This window comes from Urocitellus parryii, chromosome 11 (assembly GCF_045843805.1).
Source record: "Urocitellus parryii isolate mUroPar1 chromosome 11, mUroPar1.hap1, whole genome shotgun sequence".
NCBI classification, from domain to species: domain Eukaryota; kingdom Metazoa; phylum Chordata; class Mammalia; order Rodentia; family Sciuridae; genus Urocitellus; species Urocitellus parryii.
The window spans coordinates 19,517,503-19,538,273 of NC_135541.1; the positions used below are offsets into that span (position 1 = coordinate 19,517,503).

General features: G+C 40.5%; 1 protein-coding gene across 2 annotated transcripts in view; it reads left to right on the forward strand.

Annotated features, from left to right (window-relative positions):
* Nucleotides 1-1,053: 1,053 nt before the first annotated feature.
* Khdrbs1 (KH RNA binding domain containing, signal transduction associated 1) overlaps nt 1,054-20,771 on the forward strand; it is a 41,839-nt gene continuing 22,121 nt past the window's right edge. For both annotated transcript variants that reach the window (XR_003301048.2, XM_026391718.2), the window contains exons 1-4: nt 1,054-1,596; nt 14,954-15,078; nt 15,937-16,053; nt 17,916-18,062. Coding sequence is in view for 1 of the 2 variants with exons in the window: in XM_026391718.2 (XP_026247503.1) it covers nt 1,215-1,596; nt 14,954-15,078; nt 15,937-16,053; nt 17,916-18,062 (771 nt within the window). In the remaining variant the exon portion in view is untranslated. The remainder of the gene's footprint in view (nt 1,597-14,953; nt 15,079-15,936; nt 16,054-17,915; nt 18,063-20,771) is intronic.

Consider the following 20,771-nt stretch of genomic DNA (forward strand, 5'->3'; position numbering starts at 1 on the left):
TGGTGGTGGTGGTGGTAGAGACCCAGGCTCCACTTGCATACAGTACCCCAGGGTGAGAATACCTTGGGAAACTAAGTATCTTGGCCTTTAGGGCAGTGTTAAAGCTCTCTCTTCCAGCAAATTTGGAATGGTTTGTGAAAGGCCAACTGAGGCAGAAGATTAACATTCACATCAGTGGTAGAAGGAGCCATCCTAATGATTCAGCTATTCTGAAGGACCTGGCCTTGAATCCACTTTTTCGGAGGAGAAACACGAAGTCAGCAGAAAGCAACAGAATGTTAGATGATCTACTAAAAAGCTTCTCTAATAAGATTTCTCTGACCAACAATGCCTAACGTTTTAAAACCTAACATACTGGAAGCCTTGGGACACGACTTCTTGGGTTCTCATCGCTCATGTAAACTTCCCTCTTCGTTGAAGCCCTGCAATAAGTGGCCTTAAGTCTTCCCACTGAGGCAGCCTCTCACTCCAGCATTCCCTTCTCCATCCCTACCACTCATCCCTGCGTCAGAAGCTCCCATAGTCTTCCCCTTTTGCCTGCGCAGGTCCCTGTCTCTTCCCAATTCGCCACCTCCCGCCTCAGTTCTCTCTCTTTCCCCTTCCCACCACCCCCGCGACACTTTCTCATTCCCTTGCTTCGGTGACGGTTCTCCCACTCCACCCCCACTCCCATTTGGTCCTGCACCGTCTGCCCCCAGGGTCCCCCGCGGCTCAGCCGTTGGAGGAGGCGTGGCCCGTGAGTAACAGGTCTCCCGCCCCACATTCCGCGGGCCCGCGCGCAGACAAAGACATTCCACATCCTCCGCCCCCTCCACGCACCCGGCCAGAAGGGGAGGAGACACGTGTCCCGCTAGCGCCGAGTCACGTGGAAAAGAAAAAACGAACGAAACCCGCGGTCGCCCGCGCACGCGCCCCAAGATCCGGCCCGGCGGGCTCAGAGGGAAAAGAGGAACAGGGAGGGGACGTCTTTGGGCGCCGTGGCGGTGCGCAAGCGCCGTGGCCCGACTGGGGACTTTGTTCTTCGCGGAGAAACCCAAGGGCGGTGCCGGTGGCCGGCTGCGCACGCGCGCCGCCTCATTTCCGGTGCTCTCTCGCTGGGTCGCTCGGGTCGGCTTCGGTCGCTGTCGCCCCTGCTCTCCCACCCCTGCCAACCGCCGCTCGGGTCTCTGCCGCGTCGCTTCCTTGCTCGCTCTCTCGCTCGCACATCCTCTCCGATGCAGCGCCGGGACGATCCTGCCGCGCGCATGACCCGGTCCTCGGGCCGCAGCGGCTCTATGGACCCCTCAGGTGCCCACCCCTCGGTGCGTCAGACGCCGTCTCGGCAGCCTCCGCTGCCTCACCGGTCCCGGGGAGGCGGAGGGGGGCCCCGAGGGGGCGCCCGGGCCTCGCCAGCCACGCAGCCGCCACCGCTGCTGCCTCCCTCGGCCACAGGTCCCGACGCCACAGTGGGCGGGCCGGCGCCGACCCCACTGCTACCCCCGTCAGCCACGGCCTCGGTCAAGATGGAGCCAGAAAACAAGTACCTGCCCGAACTCATGGCTGAGAAGGACTCGCTCGACCCGTCCTTTACTCATGCCATGCAGCTTCTGACGGCAGGTAAGCGGGCCTCCGGGTGGCCGCGGCTTTGTTTCTCTTGCCTCACGTCCCCTGGGGATCCGGGCCGCGATTCATCACTTCTCTTCGGGAGCTTGGACCCCACATACCCACCCGGCCCAGGGTGCGAGGGAGGATTCCTGGGCTGCGGTGGAGGCCCGGATAAAACTCCGAGATCTCCTAGCGCGGAGCGTTTGATGGATGGCGCCGACTCCCGCCCCCTCCCGGACCCTGCCCCCTCCTCCCTCTTGGAGCTGCCCGGCTCCCCAAGTGCTCAGAGCCTTCCAGAATGTACCCTCATCTCTACGCTCTCCCCAGAGGGAAAGCCTTTTGGTCTCGGGGGCGGGGGGGGGCCCGGGAGCGCCTCCACCGCGGGGTAGGAGGTGAAGACAGCCCGAGCGGGGAGGGAGGGTCGAGCTGCAGTGGAATGCCCAGTCCAGTGCGCCGCGGTCACTGAGGCTTGGCTGGACTTAGCGGTAATTGGAGTTGAAGTTGCTCAGAGGCAGAAGCGACTTGTGGGAATCGGAGCTTGAGGCTTCCCGAATCCGATTTCTGACTTGGGCCAATCAAATGAGAAATTGCTGCAGACCCTGAAGGTTACTCACCTTTATTTTACAACATGTGTTTTCTATCTTCAAGCGGGGAAATAAACCTAGAGAGAGTGAAATGAGACGATAGGCAAGGGACTCCAGGATGGTTTACTTGACGTTCCCCAATGAGATGGATAAAAATTGAGAGAAGTTGTACGATGCTTGAACCTGAAAGGCTTGTTCTTTTTGTTTAGTTTTTAGTTTTTGCTTCAGTAGTGAAATACATCAGGAATGGTAGCCTTTGTTCTCCGTGGTCTAGCTCTCCTTTCCTGATCAGCACTGCCAGTTACTTGCAGACACTCTGATTTCTCCCTCGAGTTGCCTGTTTGATCATTGCTTCTAGTTAAAATACTGTTTTAGAAAATGTTTATGATACCCGAGTTTTATTAAGCAAGTAAAAAGCCACAACCCACAACACTGAATGAGTAGTTGGGTCTGGCAAGATTGATAATGTGATAAAATGATTCATTATGAAAATATCATTTCCAATTTCCCTCCCTTTGTTCTTTATCCCAACATTGGTAAAGGGTCTTTTAATCATAGTAATAAAAGCACATGATCAAGAACATTTTAGATAAGCTACTTAATTTTCAACATTGGCTCTTCTGTAACATTCAAATTGTAACATTCCTGTTCTGTTGTGTTCTTCTGACGGGCTCTTTGAGGGCAAGGTTTGTTACGTATTTAATAGTATTTGAATCTGAAAGTGTGCACATGCAGACTCTGGAATGTCAGACTAAGTGGTAAAGGTTGACTTGATGGTCTTATTTTTATTTTCTCAAATCTTTAATGAGTTTAGATTAAATGCATGAGAATAAAATAACTTCGGAGCTTTAAGGTGTTGACAGTTCCCAGTTAAGGGAAATTGATCCTTTACTAGTTTTAACTTGATCTTGGGAAATTTCCTGAGTCTCAGTAACCTCTTCTGTAAAGTGGGGTGGTGAATTTTAGAGATTAAATGGTTATGTAAAATCAGTGACAGTTTCATTTGACCTATAATCATTTTATTAAAATTTTGTCACTACAGTTTTCTTCTAATTGTAGATCCATGGGACTAAAAATCTGAAAACACCAGATATGTCTTTGTCTTTCTGACCTCATCTAGTGCCTGGGGTGTTAATCTTTTAAAAGACGGTTTCTTAGGCTTACCCTCAAAAACTATGGATCCTTAATTATTATTTATGATTTTCACCTTTCTCTCTCAGAGAATGCTCTTTAATTTTGTTTTAACTTGAGCTTTTGGTGCTTTTTAAATTTTTTTTAATTGTTGATGGACCTTTACTTTATTCATTTGGGTGCTGAGAATCAACCCAGTGCCTCATACATGCTTGGCAAGTGCTCTATCACTAGGCCACAACCTAGCTCATTTCAGTGCTTTTGTTGTTGTTGTTTTTTTATAAATCAAACTGAAATTTTAATTTGTGAAATAGAATTGAGGTAATGTGACTCACTGAAGCAAGAGAGTTGTTGGGATGTATGACAACTCTAACTTGGATAAATCTTGATATTTGTTGGGTCTCACTTTTAAGGTATTTCTAAGTGATATGTAAAAAGGGATTGCAGTGAAGTTATCACAAGTTGTGAGGAAAGGAGACTCAGACTCAAATAGTAGTATTTCAGCCCTGATGAGAACATCAGGTTTGTGGCTCAGGGGTAGAGCATTTAACCTAGCAAGTGTGAGGCACTGGGTTCAATCCTCAGCACCATGTAAAAAGGAATAAACAATAAAGATACTGTGTCCCATCTACAACTAAAAATATATATATATATATATATATATTTTTTTTTAAAAGAAAGAACATATGTAAGGAAAATATAGCTAACATTGTGCTAGACACAGGACCGAGAACTTTACATTTAATGTTTAACCTTCATGATAACTATGAGAATTTTCTCTTTATTATTTCTAAGATGAGGAGGAAACCAAGGCACCCAGAGATTAGTAATTTGTGTAAAATAACAAAATTAGGGCTGGGGTTGTGGCTCAGTGGTAGAGCCCTTGCCTAGCCCTTCTGAGACACTGGGTTGGATTCCCAGCACTGCATATAAATAAATGAATAAAATAAACGTCTATCAACATCTAAAAAAGAAAAGTAACAAAATTAGTAAGCTAGGTACTGGATTTTAAATCTGTGTCTGGATTTACACACCTAACACCTCTTTCCCTGCAACAACCCCTTCTCCCTCCCCCACTGTAGTAAGTTCAGTACTTAAATAGTAAGCCCTAGCTGGGCATAGTGGTGTGCACCTGTAATCCCAGCAACTTTGGAGGCTGACTCAGGAGGATTGCAAGCTTGCGGCCAACCTCAGCAATTTAGCAAGACCCTAAACAACTTAGTGAGACCCTGTCTCAAAAAAAAAAAAAAAAAAAGTTAAAAGGGTTGGGGATATGGTTCACTGGTTAAGCACCCCTGGGTTCAAGCCCCAGTGCAAAAAAAAAAAAAAAAAAAGTGCTAACAGGCCAGTGAAGATGAGGATACCAAGATACAGAAAAAGGAGGAAATCCAAGGTGCAGAGCCTAGCACTTAGACTAGGATTCCTCCAGGGAAACCTGCCCATTTCTCATAAGGTGCCATGAGACCCAAACTACCTTTTTGTACTGCCCATATAGATCTTGCTGGCCCTATCTGCTGTTTATTTGCACATATTACCTTTTGGTGCATTATATACTATAATTATGTATTTGTTGATTACTCCTTCATAGCTATACTCTCGGCTCCTCCAGGGCAGGGATTTTTTTGTTGTTGCCTTTTTATTCATTGTTGTCTCCCCTGTGTCTTGAGTGCTGCCCAGAATGGCCTCGTGCTATTTTATGAATGAATATTCACCTTCAATGTTTGATGGAAAAATATTGATATAATTCTCAGGGATGTAGATTTTGAATATAGACTTCTCTGTTAACCAAATTGGTATTCAGCTGTGATGACAATAAAATGCAATTGTAGAAACACAAGGAATCAGTCAACTTGTTTTCTGAAAGGAGAAAAAAAGATTCTTTTGTATTAGGGATTGAATCCAGGAAACTTTACCATGGAGCTACATCCCCAGTCCTTTTTAGTCTCACTAAGTTGCTTAGGGCCTTGCCAAGTTTCTGAGGCTGCCCTCAAATTTGCTATCCTACTGTCTTCTGTCTCCTAAATTGCTGGGATTACAGGTATATATCCCTACCCCCACCCCTGCTTTTTTTTTTTTTTTTTTTTTTGAAACAGTCTCACTAAACTAAGTTGCTGAGAATGACCTTGAATTTGTGACCTGCCTCAGCCTCTGGAGTCATTGGGATTGCAGAAGTGTGCCACTTCGTCTGGCTTAAAAATGATTTTTTATTATTTGTGTTAGTTTATATAATGAACATAAAATGCTGTTATATGTGTCTGCTTGCTCTTTTTAATTTTTTTTTAAACTTTCCACAGTTAAATGAAGATAAATATAAGCAAGCAGGGCTGGGGATGTAGTGTAGTGGTGGAGTGCTTGTCTAATATGCGTAAGACCCTGGATTCAATCCCCAGCACTGCAAAAAATAAAAAAAAGTTAGTATAATAGATTTAATAGTTGCTGGGCACGATGATGCAGGCTTGATATCCCAGTTACTAGGGAGGTTGGTATAGGAGGATCTTGAGTTTTATGCCAGCCTCAGCAATTTAGTGAGATCCTATCTCAAAAATGAAAAAGGGCTGAGGATGTAGCAGCCCTGGATTTGACCCCCAGTAGTGCAGAAAAATTTAAAAAATAAAGTCACCAGAAGATCTTGATCTGAATCGAGAAATAAGCCATATCCTTGGAGTAGAGGGGAATTAAAAGTATAATGAGAATAATACTTTGTAATTAATCTGTTGGTTTTGCATTTTCTAAACTAATTCCAATTGGATTTTTCCAACTTGACAAATTGAATATAAAGTAATTAAAAGAGTAAATGAAGACAAGTGGGTAAATTTGTTTTAAGAGACAGGAAATTAATGAAAATGTACATTGAGCAAAATCAAGTCAAACAAGAAGTATAGCTTGTTAAGATGTGAATTAGAAGGAATTTCTTTTTCTTTTTTTCTCCTTCTTCCATACCAGGGTTTGAACCCAAGAACACTATATCATTGCGCTATTCTCCCAGTCCTTTAAATAATTTTTTTGAGATAGGATCATGCTAAATTACCCAGGCTGGTATCCATTTTGCAGTTTTATTGTCTCAGCCTCCTGAGTTCCTGGGACTACAAGAGTGCACCACGGTCTCAGCGTCTTTGAGTTCCTGGATTACAGGTGTGCACCACTTGCACCTGAAAAATTAGGAATTCTTATACATTGCTGGTGGAAATGTGAATTGGTTCAACCACATTTCATCTGAAAGCTGAACATTGAAATTCCTTAAAATCTCAGCAACACCATTCTTAGGAATGTGATCAAAGAAATTTGCACATGAATACCTCATTTATAAAATTGTGCTCCTTGTTCACAAAATGGTGTGATTTGTTTGACCAGTCATTGAATAATGTGATTTACAAAATAAAATATTTGTAACCAGTAAAAATGAACCAACTCTAACCACTTGCAACAACATGGAGAAATCTTGGGAATTTAATGTTAGGTGAAAAAATAAGCCTCCATAAAACTACATATGATACAGTACTGTTTTTATTTTTGTTTCTCTTTTTGTTTTGTGGTACTGGAGATTGAACCAGAGCCTAGCCAATGCTGGACAAGTACCCTGTCAGCTGTGGCCCTCCACCCACGATTCTATTTTTGAAGAACACAAATACTATCAAGATAAAACAAAATATTGGGAAGCATTATTATCTGTAATAAAGTAGTTTTCTTTTGTTTTAAAAATCTTGTTTACCATAAGACTTAGCAGTTATATAGTCTAAAGAATTTAAAACTCAGGTTCACACAAAGCTTGTTCATGAATGTTCATAGCAGCTTTAATCAAAATCATTAAAATTGGAAACAAAACAAATGCCTCCAGTAGGTGAAATATTAAACCATGGTACATCTGTGCCATGGCATACTACTCGGCAATGCAAATAAATGAACTTTTGATAAATGCAACAGTTGGATGGCTCTTGAAAAAATTATGGTGTGAAAAAAAACTAATCTGAAAAGTTTTAAGTACAGCCAGGTGTGGTGGCACAAGCCTATAATCTCAGAGGCTCAGGATGCCAAGGCAAGAGGTTCTAGAGTACAAAGCCAGCCTCAGCAATTTAGTGAGGCCCTAAGCAACTCAGTGAGACCCTGTCTCTAATAAATACAAAAAGGGGCTGGGGATTTGGCTCAGTGGTTATGTGCCCCTAGATTCAATTTCCAATATCCCCCCCCAAAAAAAAAAGTTTTAAGTACTTTATGATTCCATTAATATAACATTGTTGAAAAAAAATAATAGAGATGGAAAACAGATTAGTGGTTGCCAATTATGAGGGAACGTTGTTACTGGCCATAAAAGGGTAGTATGAGTGATCTTTATGATAGAACTGTTCTTTGTATTTTTGTTGTTGAAAGGTGCGTGTGTGCATGCGGTGTTTTGTTTTTTTTTTTGTTTTATTTTTGTTTTTGTTTTTTTGAGGTGCTGGGGGTAGAACTCAGGGCCTTTGACGTGGTGATGGGCAAGTGCTCTACTACTGAGCTACATTCCCAGCTCTCTGTATCTTGAATTTGATTAAATTACATAGAACTAAACATGCAAATAAGGGCATGTAAAACTGGTGAAATCTGAATAAAACCAATAGTATTGCATTAATATTAATTTTGTGGGTATAGTACTATAGGTTAAGAAAAATGTTATTATGGGGAAAACTGGTGAAGAGTATACAGGATCTGTTTCTGTTTTGTTTTGTTGGTACTGGGGATTTAACCCAGGGACACTTAATCACTGAACCACATCCCCAGCACCATTTTAAAATTTGAGACAAGGTCTCACTAAGTTGCTAAGGGCCTTGCTGAGTAGCTGAGGCTGGCTTTGAACTTGACAGTCCTCATGCCTCAGCCTCAGGGATTATAGGCCTGCACACTGTGCCTGGCCAGGACCTGTTTTTCTCTCTCTTTTTTTTTTTTTTTTTTTTTATTCATTTATTTTTTAGTTTTCGGTGGACACAACATCTTTGTTTGTATGTGGTGCTGAGGATCGAACCCGGGCCGCACGCATGCCAGGCGAGCGTGCTACCGCTTGAGCCACATCCCCAGCCCCAGGACCTGTTTTTTTCTTGAAACTTGCATGTAAATCTACAATTATCTCAAAAACTTAAAAAAAATCTTAAAAAGACTAATCCCTAAACTCTAATAAATTGTGCCCTAAGGAAAGAATCTGGAAAACTTTAGTCAATATGCCACTGTCTTGGAATGTGAGAATTGAGCCCCTATAAAAGGTCTCTAAATTCATGCTTTTATTTTATTTTATTTTTTTAAGACGTTGATGGATCTTTATTTTATTCATTTATTTATATGTGGTTCTGAGAATCGAACCCAATGCCTTGCACATGCCAGGCAAGCGCTCTACCACTGAGCCACAACCCCAGCCCTAAATTCAGGCTTTTGATTGCTATTTTTTGGGAGTTGGGGGACAAAGAGCTCTAGTGCTCTTGCTTGAAACAATATGTAATTTTGATAAAGAATGGAGGTTGTTTTGTTTTGTTTTCCATCTCCCCAAAGACGGTGGGTTATTGGATTTGTGATTCCAAATTTATATTGCTCCTTCCTTTACTACAGTAAAGGAAGGAGCAATATAAATTTGGGAATGATAAAGTCATGAATCATTAAGGAAAGTTTGGGATATTAAGTGGTACATTTCTTTCAGTAAATGTTTATAGCTGTATATCAGACATTGTACTAAAAATTGCAGATATTCTGGTTGTGATTGAAGGGGTCCAGAAATTGTTAACAAGAGAAAGGGAAGTATGGTTAGAAGTATGAACCATGTGCATTGAGAGTGTAGAGAATAACATGATCCCTTACCTTTTGGAGCAGATTTTCGGTGAATTTTGCCCTCCTCGTAGCACTGTCTCTGGCTGGGCATGATGGTGCACATCTGTAATTCCAGTGACTACAGAGGCTGAGGCAGGAGGAAGGCAAGTTTGAGACTAGCCTGGGAAACTTAGCGAGACCTCTCAAAAAGGGCTGGGGAGGGGCTGAGGTTGTGGCTCAGTGGTGCAGCTCTTGCCTTGCATCTATGAGGCAGTGGGTTCAATCCTCCGCACCACAATAAATAAATAAATAGATAAATAAATAAATTAATAAAACAAAGATGTTCAACTTAAAAAAAAAGGGTTGGGGATATAGCTCATGGGCAAATTACTCCTGATAAGTTCCCAGGGCTGGGGGAAAAAAAGCAAAGCAAACATCTCTGGATGCTATGGTCAGAAAATCTTGACCATTGTCTTTTTCTTTATCAAATGCTGAGATAATGAAATACACCTGGTAGTTGGTTTTTAGGTAAACCAGTCCAGTTGATAAAGTTTGTATATACTTTTTTCATACTTTTTCTAGTAACTTTTTTGTATGTAGTCTGGGAACAGAATCCAAGCAAGGTGGTCTATCATTGAGCTACAGCCTCAGCCCCTAGTGTTAACATTTTTGTGTGCATTGTTACTTTTAAAAACTATTATCCTTTATTTTGTATTGGTACATTATAATTATACATAATAGTGGGATTTATTATGCCATATTTATACATGTGCATATCATCATTCTCCTTTTTAAAAGTAAGGTCATGCTGGGCGTGGTGGCATACACCTGTAGTCCAGTGGCTGAGGAGGCTGATGAGATAGGAGGATTGTGAGTTCAAAGCTGGCCTTAGCAACTCAATGAGACCCTGTCTCTTAAATATAATATAAAACATGCTGGGGATGTGGCTCAGTGGTTAAGTGCCCCTGAGTTCAATCCCTGCTACCAAAATAAAATAAAAGGCCACACACCAAGCATGTAGCAGAGGCAGGACTCAAGCCCAGTTCTCTCTTGATTCAAAACTCATATTCTGCCCGGGGTGGGCGGTGTATGCCTATAATCCCAGTGATGCTAGAGGCTGAAGTAGGAAGATTGCAAGTTTGAGGTCAGCCTCAGCGATTTAGCAAGGCAAGCTACTTAGCCAGACCCTGACTCAAAATAAAAAGGGCTGGGGATATGCCTGAGTGGTTAAGCACCTTGGGTTTCATCCCACACACATGCAAAAAAAAAAAAAAAAAACAAAAAAAACCCAAAACAAAAAACATGTTCTTTCTTTGAGATATATTATAAACAACCTTAAACTTGGGAGCTTAAGACCTGTGGGGTAGTGAGAAAAGAAAGATCAAGTTATAGTAAAAGAAATGCCATGAGATGAGTTGAATTTATTCTGATTGGTGTAAAAAGTGACTTGGTTTAAGTGTCTGCCTTGTCACTAATTGGTTTTATAATTTTGCACAAGTTATATAACTTTTCTGAGCCTGGGTTTCTTGTTAAGTAGGGATGATACTGGTTATAAAGACAAAACAAGATAACAAATTGAAAACTCTTGCCATGTGAAGACACTAGATATAATTAATTTCAAGGTGCCTGGCTAGGAAATAAATGGGGTCACCTATCTGTGTTGTTTATACCTCAGCTTTTCTTTCTTTGACTCTTGGGACATCCAAGGTCTCCAGAGGCCCTGGCAAAGATCATTTAAAGGAGTCAGTTTCATAAATGTTGTGTAGAGGGCTGGGATTGTGGCTTTAGTGGTAGAGCACTTTCCTAGCATGTATGAGGCCCTTGGGTTCAATTCTCAGCACCTCATATAAATAAAGGTTCATTGACAACTAAAAAAAAAGTGTTGTGTAGAAAGTACTTTTGCCTGAGGGTAAGTCGTTTTTAGGAATTTTTTTGTTTGTTTTTATTTTTTGGCTTGCTTCCCATTATAGGCTGCTCTTCCTTTCCCAGAAAAGTAAGGCCAAAGAGAAATATAGAGTTGAAAACAAAAGGAGAGAAATAGGGCTGGGGATATAGCTCAGTTGATAGAGTAATTGCCTCACATGCACAAGGCAAGGCCCTGGGTTCTAACCCTAGCACCATAAGAAAAAGAAAAAGATCATCAGGCATCTGAACATGGGAGGCACCCATAAAGCCCTTTCATTGCCTTTAGGCTGCATGACAGTGTCTGAGGGTATAAATTGTGCTCCCTAAACTTTTATTAAGCTGGCTATGTGGTGGCACATACCTGTAATCCCAGTGAGTTGGGAGGCTGAGTCAGGAGGATCACTGCCAAGTTTGAGGCCTTGGCATTTTAGTAAGGACTGTCTCAAACAGTTAAAAAAAAAAAAAAGTTGCCTGGGGATGTACTCAAGCAAGGGTAAAGCACCACTTGGGTTCTATCCCTAGAACTGAACTAACTCTTCCTTGTTTATACAAAGTGCCCTCACCTGCCCCCATTAAGAGGCAACAGGAAAAGTGTGAGGTTTGAAGTTATAGAAAGCCTTGGTTTAATGATTTTTCTGGTGCTTTACTTGAATAGCTTTTGACCTAAAGATAGTCATGTAAGCCAGACATGGGGGCTCACACCTATAATCTTAGCTGCTCTAGAGGCTGAGATGGATCTCAAGTTCAAAGCTAGCCTCAGGGCTGGGGTTGTAGCACAGTGGTAGAGCACTCGCCTCACATGGCTTCGATCCTCAGCACCACATAAAAATAAATAAATAAATGAAGGTATTGTGGGGGCGCTGGGGTTGTGGCTTAGTGGTACAGTGCTCGCCTAGCATGTGCAAGGCCTTGGGTTCAGTTCTCAGCACCACATTAAAATGAAGGTATTGTGCCTCAGCAACCTAGTGAAGTCCTGTCTCAAAAAAGCGTTGGAGATGTGAATGTACCAGCTACATCACTGAGCTATTTTTTGAGGTAACATTTGTAGTGTGTTTGATAAATAATAGGCACTGAATAAATAAATAGTCGCTCAATCTCCAAATATGGAAGATGATCCTTATTGAAGGCTGAGGTTGCTTTTTGCTTAGTCTTTTGCTTCCTAGACTAGACTTCTAATTATTTTTTCTTTTAACTCTTAAAATGATCATTCTTTGGGGGCTGAGGCTTTGGGGCTGAGGTTGTGGCTCAGTGGTAGAGTGCTTGCCTAAGCATGTATGAGTCACTAGGTTCAATTCTCAACACCACATATCAATAAATGAATAAAATAAAAGTTCATCAACATCTAAAAAAATATTTTATAAATAATTATTCTTTGAATTTTCCAAAAATGCTTTCACTTTGTTTTTTAAAATTTAAAAAAAAATTGGCAAAGGGATTCTATTATGTTCCTACTAGTTCAAAATTCAGAAGGATCCTTGTTATAAAGAGATCCTAAATTTGCAAGAGTGCATTACATTGCATGTAAATAAGCTTTTCTTCTGTATTAGGTTTCACAACTCTGCTTCCTGTAGGACTTAAACAGAATTACAGGCTTCAAGCAAGGGTAAAGCACCACTTGGGTTCTATCCCTAGTACTGAACTAACTCTTCCTTGTTTATATAAAGTGCCCTCACCTGCCCCCATTAAGAAGCAACAGGAAAAGTATGAGGTTTGAAGTTATAGAAAGCCTTGGTTTTAATGATTTTTCTGGTGCCTATATACCCTATAACTGCATTGTGGTAGTTAGGAAACACGGAAGATAATAGATAAAACAAAGGATATAATTTGTTTCACATTTAAAAATTTTTGTGTGTGTATATATATATACACACACACACACACACACACAAACACACACACATTTCAGTTGTTGATGGACCTTTGTTTTATTTATATGTGGTGCTGAAAATTGAACCCAGTGCCTCACACATGCCAGGCAAACGCTCTACAACTGAGCCACAACTCCAACCTTGTTTCACATTCTTACAGGCTTCTCAGTGGTTTTTTTTGCAAGTCAGAATTGTGACACCTTTTTTCCTCTAGGACTTTGAGGATTAAGCACCTAGTTTTCTAGTGCGCAAACTCAAGAAAAGGTGTGGTCAGTTTGGTGGGCTCAAAACTAACCAAAAAGTTAATATTAGAAGTAGATGGGAAGGGGTGGAGGGCAGGATCTAGCACCAGTAAAACACTAAACAAACAGGGTGTTAAATGGAGCATTTAGTCTGTTAATTGTAAGTTCAAATTTGTTTTCTGTTCTAAGCATGAAACATAGAAGTGTGAAAAGCCCTGGCATTTATAGTTCTGCCCGTTGGGCTTGGTGGAGTATGCTTGCACTAACAGCTACTTGGGAGGCTGAAGCAGGAGGATTACTTGAGCCTAGGAGTTTGAGGCAGCCTGCGCAATTTAGTGAGACACTGTCCAAAAATAAAAGGGTTGGGGATGGTAGCTCAGTGGTTTGATATCCCTGTGTTCCATCCCAATATTGCCAAAACCAAAACAAAGTACTTTGATACATTTTCTTGTTCAAGGACAATGACTGGATTTAGATTAGATAACAGGGGCATGTATTAAGCATTTTCTAAGCAATGGACTATTTTTTCCACCCCCACCAATTTAGAGACAGTGTTTTACCAAGTTACTGAGGCTGACCTTAAACTTGAGATCTTTCAGTCTCAGCTTCCCAAGTCACTGGGATTACAGGCATGTGCCACCACACCTGTCAAGAGTGGACTTTAATTGGATGTATATGTGTTATTTCATTTTGTCTTTTTTAAATATCTTTATTTTATTTGTTTTTATGTGGCATGGAGGATCGAACCTAGCTAGGCCTTGCACATGCTAGGCAAGCATTCTACCACTGAGCCACAACCCCAGCCCCTCGTTATGTCTTTATAGCAACCTCATAAAGTACATATTGTGTATTTTACAAATGAGACCAACATTCAGAGCAGTGAAATAACTGGTCTAATTTCACATAGTTAATGAGTGGCAGGGTAAGAACCAGATCTTTCAATTCATTCATTTTTTTCTATCTTTTGGGGTTTTTTTTTTTTTGTGTGTGTGTGTGTGTATGGTTGTTTGTTTGTTCCCCAGTACTGGGAATTGAACTCAGGGCCCTCATACATGCTAACACACTTTCTTTCCTTTTTTTTTTTTTTTTTTTTTTGTACTGGGGATTAAACCCAGGGACTTTATACCACTGAGCTACATCCCCAGTCCATTTTATTATTAATTTCTTTGGTTGTAGATGGACATGATATCTTTATTTTATTATTTATTTTTATTTGGTGCTGAGGATAGAACCCAATGCCTCGCATGTGCTAGGCAAATGCTCTACCGCTGAGCTACAACCTCAGTCCCTGGTCCTTTTTATTTTGAGATACTGTCTTAAATTGCAAAGGCTGGCTTCAAACTTAAGATCCTCCTTCCCCAGCCTCCCGAGATGCTGGGATAATAGGCATGTGCCACCTTGCCCCACTAGATCTTTCAAACTCTTAAGGACTAGTATCTAAAAGCACTACTGCTACAGTGGAATTTTAATGAAACTGTCCATTACATAAGTTATTGATTTTTGCTTCTTCATGAAGGTTTTACTCTGTACTTTTTTGTGATAAAGATTTAAATTTAAAAAAAATTCCTTTATCTTGCTTTCCTTCATCTCATTAGCTTTGTTAAATCTATTTACTCTTATGTCAAGAAATATTTGGATGATGTAAAGTCTTCAGGTGAGGTTGGAAGAGCAAATTGCTTTTATTAAAATCGGACTCATGGTTCCCTAGTCAAATTCATATAGCATTGGTGCTTTCAGCCAGTCTATCTAAAATTAGTGCTTTCATTTGAACAATTTGGTCTTATTACATAGTGTACTCCATGTTATTGCTTTAAGCTGTCTTGGAAATTTGCCTTTATTTACTAGAGCAGAAATAAATTCTGTTTTTCTTACTCAGAAATTGAGAAGATTCAGAAAGGGGATTCAAAAAAGGACGATGAGGAGAATTATTTGGACTTATTTTCTCATAAGAACATGAAGCTGAAAGAGCGGGTGCTGATACCTGTCAAGCAGTACCCAAAGGTAAGGCAAAAAGTGCCTCTTTTCTCTGAATTAACATTATAAGCAGGGGAGTCATTGGCAGGGATTGTACTGCATGGGATCTAAGCCTGTGAAGGTTCTCTTCCATGCTTGAGTACCTGTTTTGGGGAGTTGAAAGTCCATAATGAATAACATAGCTATAGTCAAAAAGAAAATATAGTCATCTTTTTAAAAAATATTTTTTTAGTTGTAGATGGACACAACAATATTTATTTATTTATTTTTATGTGTTGCTGAGGATCAAACCCAGTGCCTCACACATGTGAAGTGCTCAACCACTGAGCTACAACCCCAGCCCCATCTTTTTATTATCAAAAAGAATTTTTCATCTGTTTGTTTGTTTGTTTTCCTTCTTTTCTCTGAACAATCAAAATCCCTTGAAGTCTGAAGAGTTGCTCTCTGTCAAATGATTAACTTGTAATTTTTTGGGGGGCGGGGGGGAACCAGGGATTGAATTTAGAGGCACTCAACCACAGAGCCACATCCCCAGCCCTGTTGTGTATTTTATTTACAGTCAGGGTCTCACTGAGTTGCTTAGTGCATTGCTTTTGCTGAGCCTGGCTTTGAACTCACTATCCTCCTGTCTCAGCCTCCTGAGCTGCTGGGATGACCAGACTATATCATGAAACTGAAATTCAGGTCTGTGAACTGCCAGCTTTTTAGATGTATAACTTTAACCTAATCACAGTATAGCCTCTATATCCTTCAGTAAAACGCGAATGGTGATACCTATTTTACGTGGTTGTTGAAGATCAAATTAGATAGTATATGTGGAAATGTTTTATAGGAGCCATGTGTTTTCAGAAATCTTTTTTTTTTTTTTTTTAATTTTCTTGTCAGTTCAATTTTGTGGGGAAGATTCTTGGACCACAAGGGAATACAATCAAAAGACTGCAGGAAGAAACTGGTGCAAAGATCTCTGTATTGGGAAAGGGCTCAATGAGAGACAAAGCCAAGGTAAGCTCATATTTGTGAGGCAAAGATAACACCCTAATGCCTTCTAGTTGCCCTGGCATCCAGTTTGGATGACTTACGGTACAAGTGTTGTATACCTATACAATAGGACTTCATAAGCTTTCACTGGATACAAGAGATTATAGACCAAGTTAATTTACTTGCTTGGCAACCCTGTGCCTTATGATTGTTTTCTTTTAGAATTTTGGCTGTCCAAATAGCAATATCATCTTTGGTGTTTATATTTAACTGTGAAAACTTGAAATATTAGCTGGGTTTACTAAAACTTACCCACATCAAAATGTGAACAACATGTAACATATCTCCTTTCTGGTAACATGAAAAAGTAGAACAGCAGTGTTATGAGTTTGAAGATTAGATGGTCTCTTGTTTAGCCAGCTGGAATGTGGGACTGCTAAAAGTATGTAATCAAAAGGAACCATGAGTAATTCTGACAACAAAACCCACCCAATACTTACTTCTTTTCCATGCCATAGCCCATACACTGTATACTGTTTTCTGTTTATTTCGTTTTTTGCTAGGTTAAGCACCAGGGGTGCTAAACCAGTGAGCCACATCCTCAGCTCTTCTTATTTTTATTTTGAGATAGGATCTCGCCAAGTTGTCGAGGATGGCATTGAACTTGTGATCCTCCTGCCTCAGCCTGCCAAGCTGCTGGGGATCATAGGTGTGCACCACTGTGCCTGGCTCACTGTGTACTGTTTTAAGGACCAAGAAACTTCCCACCACAACAGAATAGTCTTAGCCTTCTAGGTCAGCTTTTTTAGATGAGATGTACTGTGCTAGTCTAAACTCTTTCAGGCCTCCTTTTTCTTTTCTTTTTTTTTTTTTTTTTTAGTTGTAGATGGATAGCATGCGTTTATTGTTTCATTTTTATGTGGTGCTAAGGATCGAACCCACTGCCTCACACATGCTAGGCAAATTCTCTGCCACAGAGCTACAGCCTCAGCCACCAGGCCTCCTTTTTCTTAATTGACAAATGTTGTTTTTTTGGGGCTGGGGATGTGGCTCAAGCCGTAGCGCGCTCGCCTGGCATGCGTGCGGCCCGGGTTCGATCCTCAGCACCACATACCAACAAAAGATGTTGTGTCTGCCGAGAACTAAAAAATAAATATTAAAAAAAAAAAAAAAAATGTTGTTTTTTTCAGGCCCTCTACTGTTGTTCATTAACATTTCTCATTAGATGCATATACTTAGGCTGAAGTATGTTTACCTGTGAGACTTAATTTGAGTTTTTCTTGTATCTTGACTTCTTTCTTTCTTTAGAATCCCCCATACCGTATAAGCAGATAAGCAGAGCTAGTGGTGATTAAGAGCTCTCTACCTGGGACTTAAAAACAAATGCTTGGGCCATAAATACACACACACACCCCCTACATACTTGCAAATGTTTAACAACAAGCTGTTAGCTGAATAGAGACTAGAATTAAGTTTTTCTATTTTGTGCCTTCTAATAAGCACACCAATGAATACCCCAGTGATTTAAGAGAATAGTTAACCAAGTATAAGTTTAGTATATTGTGTAAATTAACTATTCTCCAGAACTTTTTTTTTTTTTTTTTGAGAGAGAGAATTTTAATATTTATTTTTTAGTTTTCAGCAGACACAACATCTTTGTATATGGTGCTGAGGATCGAACCTGGGCCACATGCATGTCAAGTGCGCTACCGCTTGAGCCATATCCCCAGCCCTCTGCAGAACTTTTTTTTTTTTCTTTTAACTTTCTTCTTAAAGCTTATTGTTTTTCACAAAATATTCAGGTTATATCTTGCTATCCCTTTGGCCTAGAGGTAAAAGTTTTCTCTTTAGTCCATGTAATATAATGTCTCTGCATTTTTCCATAGGAAGAAGAGCTTCGCAAAGGCGGAGATCCAAAGTATGCCCACTTAAATATGGATCTGCATGTCTTCATTGAAGTCTTTGGACCCCCATGTGAGGCTTATGCTCTCATGGCCCATGCCATGGAAGAAGTGAAGAAGTTTTTAGTACCAGTAAGGAAACACATATCCTTTATCTTCTGAGCAAGGGAAAAGTAGAATTATATGTTTTTGTGAAGGAAGGGGTTATTAACCAGGTTCTCTGCCTAACCTGATGCTACCAAATTCTGCATTTATGTTTATTTTTCTGATGGTCCATTACCAAAAGCACCTGTGTTTGATGTGGTTTTCATTGTATACTAGTATCTGTTGTCAATATCTTGAGTCCATGAGTATCCATTCTGAGATCTGATGAACAAATATTTAACAGTCTTCATTAAGCTCGGTATTTTGAAAGTGTTAGGAAAATGATTAAGGTAGGTCCCTGCACTTGAAGGGTTTATGCTGTTGAAGGGTTTATGCTGTAGACTTTCCAGACTCTATTGAAACTAGATGTGACAGCAAGAAACTTATACCATCCATTATTATTGGATTAAATTCTGACCTGTTACACTCAGGTTCCTCTTCTGGAGGTGTCACTCAAGTCAAATGATTTGAAGAGGCATCTGTTGGTTAACTGTTTATAATATTAAAGACAGCTCCTTTCTTTAAGGATATAACTGAGGCCTAGGAAGTCTTGTGACAGGCCAGAGTATCTTTTCTTACTTATTACCACCTTGTCAGATTATAGCTGAGTGTTGCTTATCTGGAATTCTGACAACCATAAGTGTTCTGTGTTTGGGATTTTTTTGGATTGGCATATTTGCATTTACATAATGAGGTATCTTGGGGGATGGGACCCTAGTCTAAACAAAAAATTCACTTTTGTTTCATATGTGCCTTATATATAGCCTGAAGATACTTCTGTAGTGTTTTTGGTTTATCTTTGTTTTGACTATGATCCATCATATGGACTCAGGTGTGGAATTTTCTACTTTTGGCATCATGTTATGACTCAAAAGGTTCTGGATTTGGGGGCATTTCAGATTAGTGATGTTCAGCCTTTATTACTATCAAAAGAGAATGGTACCATTTTTGTCTCTTAGCAAGGCCTGGTGGTTGTCAGCATTAACATACTACTGTTGAATATTTAATATCAAGGCTTAATCTGGCGAGAATCTCAGGAAAAAGGGGAAATAAATAGAGGAAGGTGAGCAGGAATAGGAGGAGGAGGGGAAGTGTTGGGCCAAATTATATTGTTATATTGTGTGCATGTATGAATATGTAACAGATATCCATTGTGCACCAGTAAAAAAAAAAAAATGTGGGAATAAAAAAAAAGGATGGATCTGAAACCTTGGGATAGATTTAGAATACTATTGACTAAAGTTGAGTAATGTTTTCATCACTAAAACTTAAGAAGAGGTGAAGTATAGTCCTTGAATTTCTTGAATGAAGGAGTTAAGTGTAGTATCAAAAGGTATGAGAATTGGTAGAGCAAAAGTTGATAGGCAAGTGTGTACCTGAAAGCTGAACCCACAAGAGTACTAATACTGTCTCAGACATTTCATTGGCTGCTTTATTTTCAAGTACCTTATCTTTTTTGGCAGAGGGTGGTATTGGGGATTGAACTCAGGGGCACTCAACCACTGAGCCACATCCTCAGCCCTGTTTTGTATTTTATTTATGGAGACAGGTTCTCACCAAGTTGCTTAGCACTTTGCTATTGCTGAGGCTGGCTTTAAAACCAGGATCCTCCTGCCTCAACCTCCTGAGCCACTAGGATTACAGGCGTGCACCACCATGCCCAGCTTAAAGTACCTTATCTTCATTAGAAAAACTCATGGCTGGTTAATTTTTTCTTGAATTTTAAAAAATTTATTTTTATTTTTTTGCAGTTCTGAAAATTGAACCCCAGGGTCATGTACATGCTAGGCAAAGGTTCTGTCACTGAGCTAATATCTCCCAGTCCTTTTTCACTTCCTTTTAATTTTTGGTTCTGGGGATTGACCTAGGGCCACTGAGCTATATGAATACAGCCTTATTAATTTTTGTTTTGAGACAAAGTTTCCCTAAGTTGCCCAGTCTACCCTTAAGTCTGCGATTTTTCTGCCTCTGCCTCCTGAGTAGCTAGAACTACAGGTGTACATGACCATGCCAGACTTCACTTTTTACTTTTTGAAGAGTTTTCTTTGAAATCTGACTACCTGCTTTCTGAAGGACTGCAGAAGGAATGTCCCTCTCCTCTTTATTGTTACTCTCCAACCTATTTCTCTGATGGAATAGGTTTACAAGGCTTGCATGTAAATGAAGTTTTGAAAAAAGATGCCTGCTGAGTAGATCTGGCTTCCTCGGTGTTGACCTGGCAGTTAGACGAGTCTGAGCGGGAACTGGCATTGGTGCTTGAATGTGAGTCTCAGGCAGCAGTGATGTGTAAGAAAAGGGGAAATGAAGAGTTGAAGGGGACATCTCTCTAATGACTAGCATCTTCTGTTCTTAACTGTGTCCACCTGAATATATGCTTGAAGTATTAAGACTGAATGATTCTCAAAACAGGAAATGTGTGAAAAAAATTTGCAAATAACATTTGATTAAGTTCTTCCGTCTTGTGAAGAAGAAAAAGTGAGCCTGTTTTTGCATCTGTAACTAGAGCTCTCCATTTTCCCCTTAGAACCACTGACTGTACCAGGAAGCCTTTGTGGTACAGTAGGAAAGGCACTAGATTGGGAACTCTTGGTGCATTTACTGTGTTTGGGTATGAAATTATAAAAACGGCTCTTGAGCTGATAATTTATGAAAAAGACCATTCTAAAATGATGAGAAGTGCTTGAATAGAGAGAACTG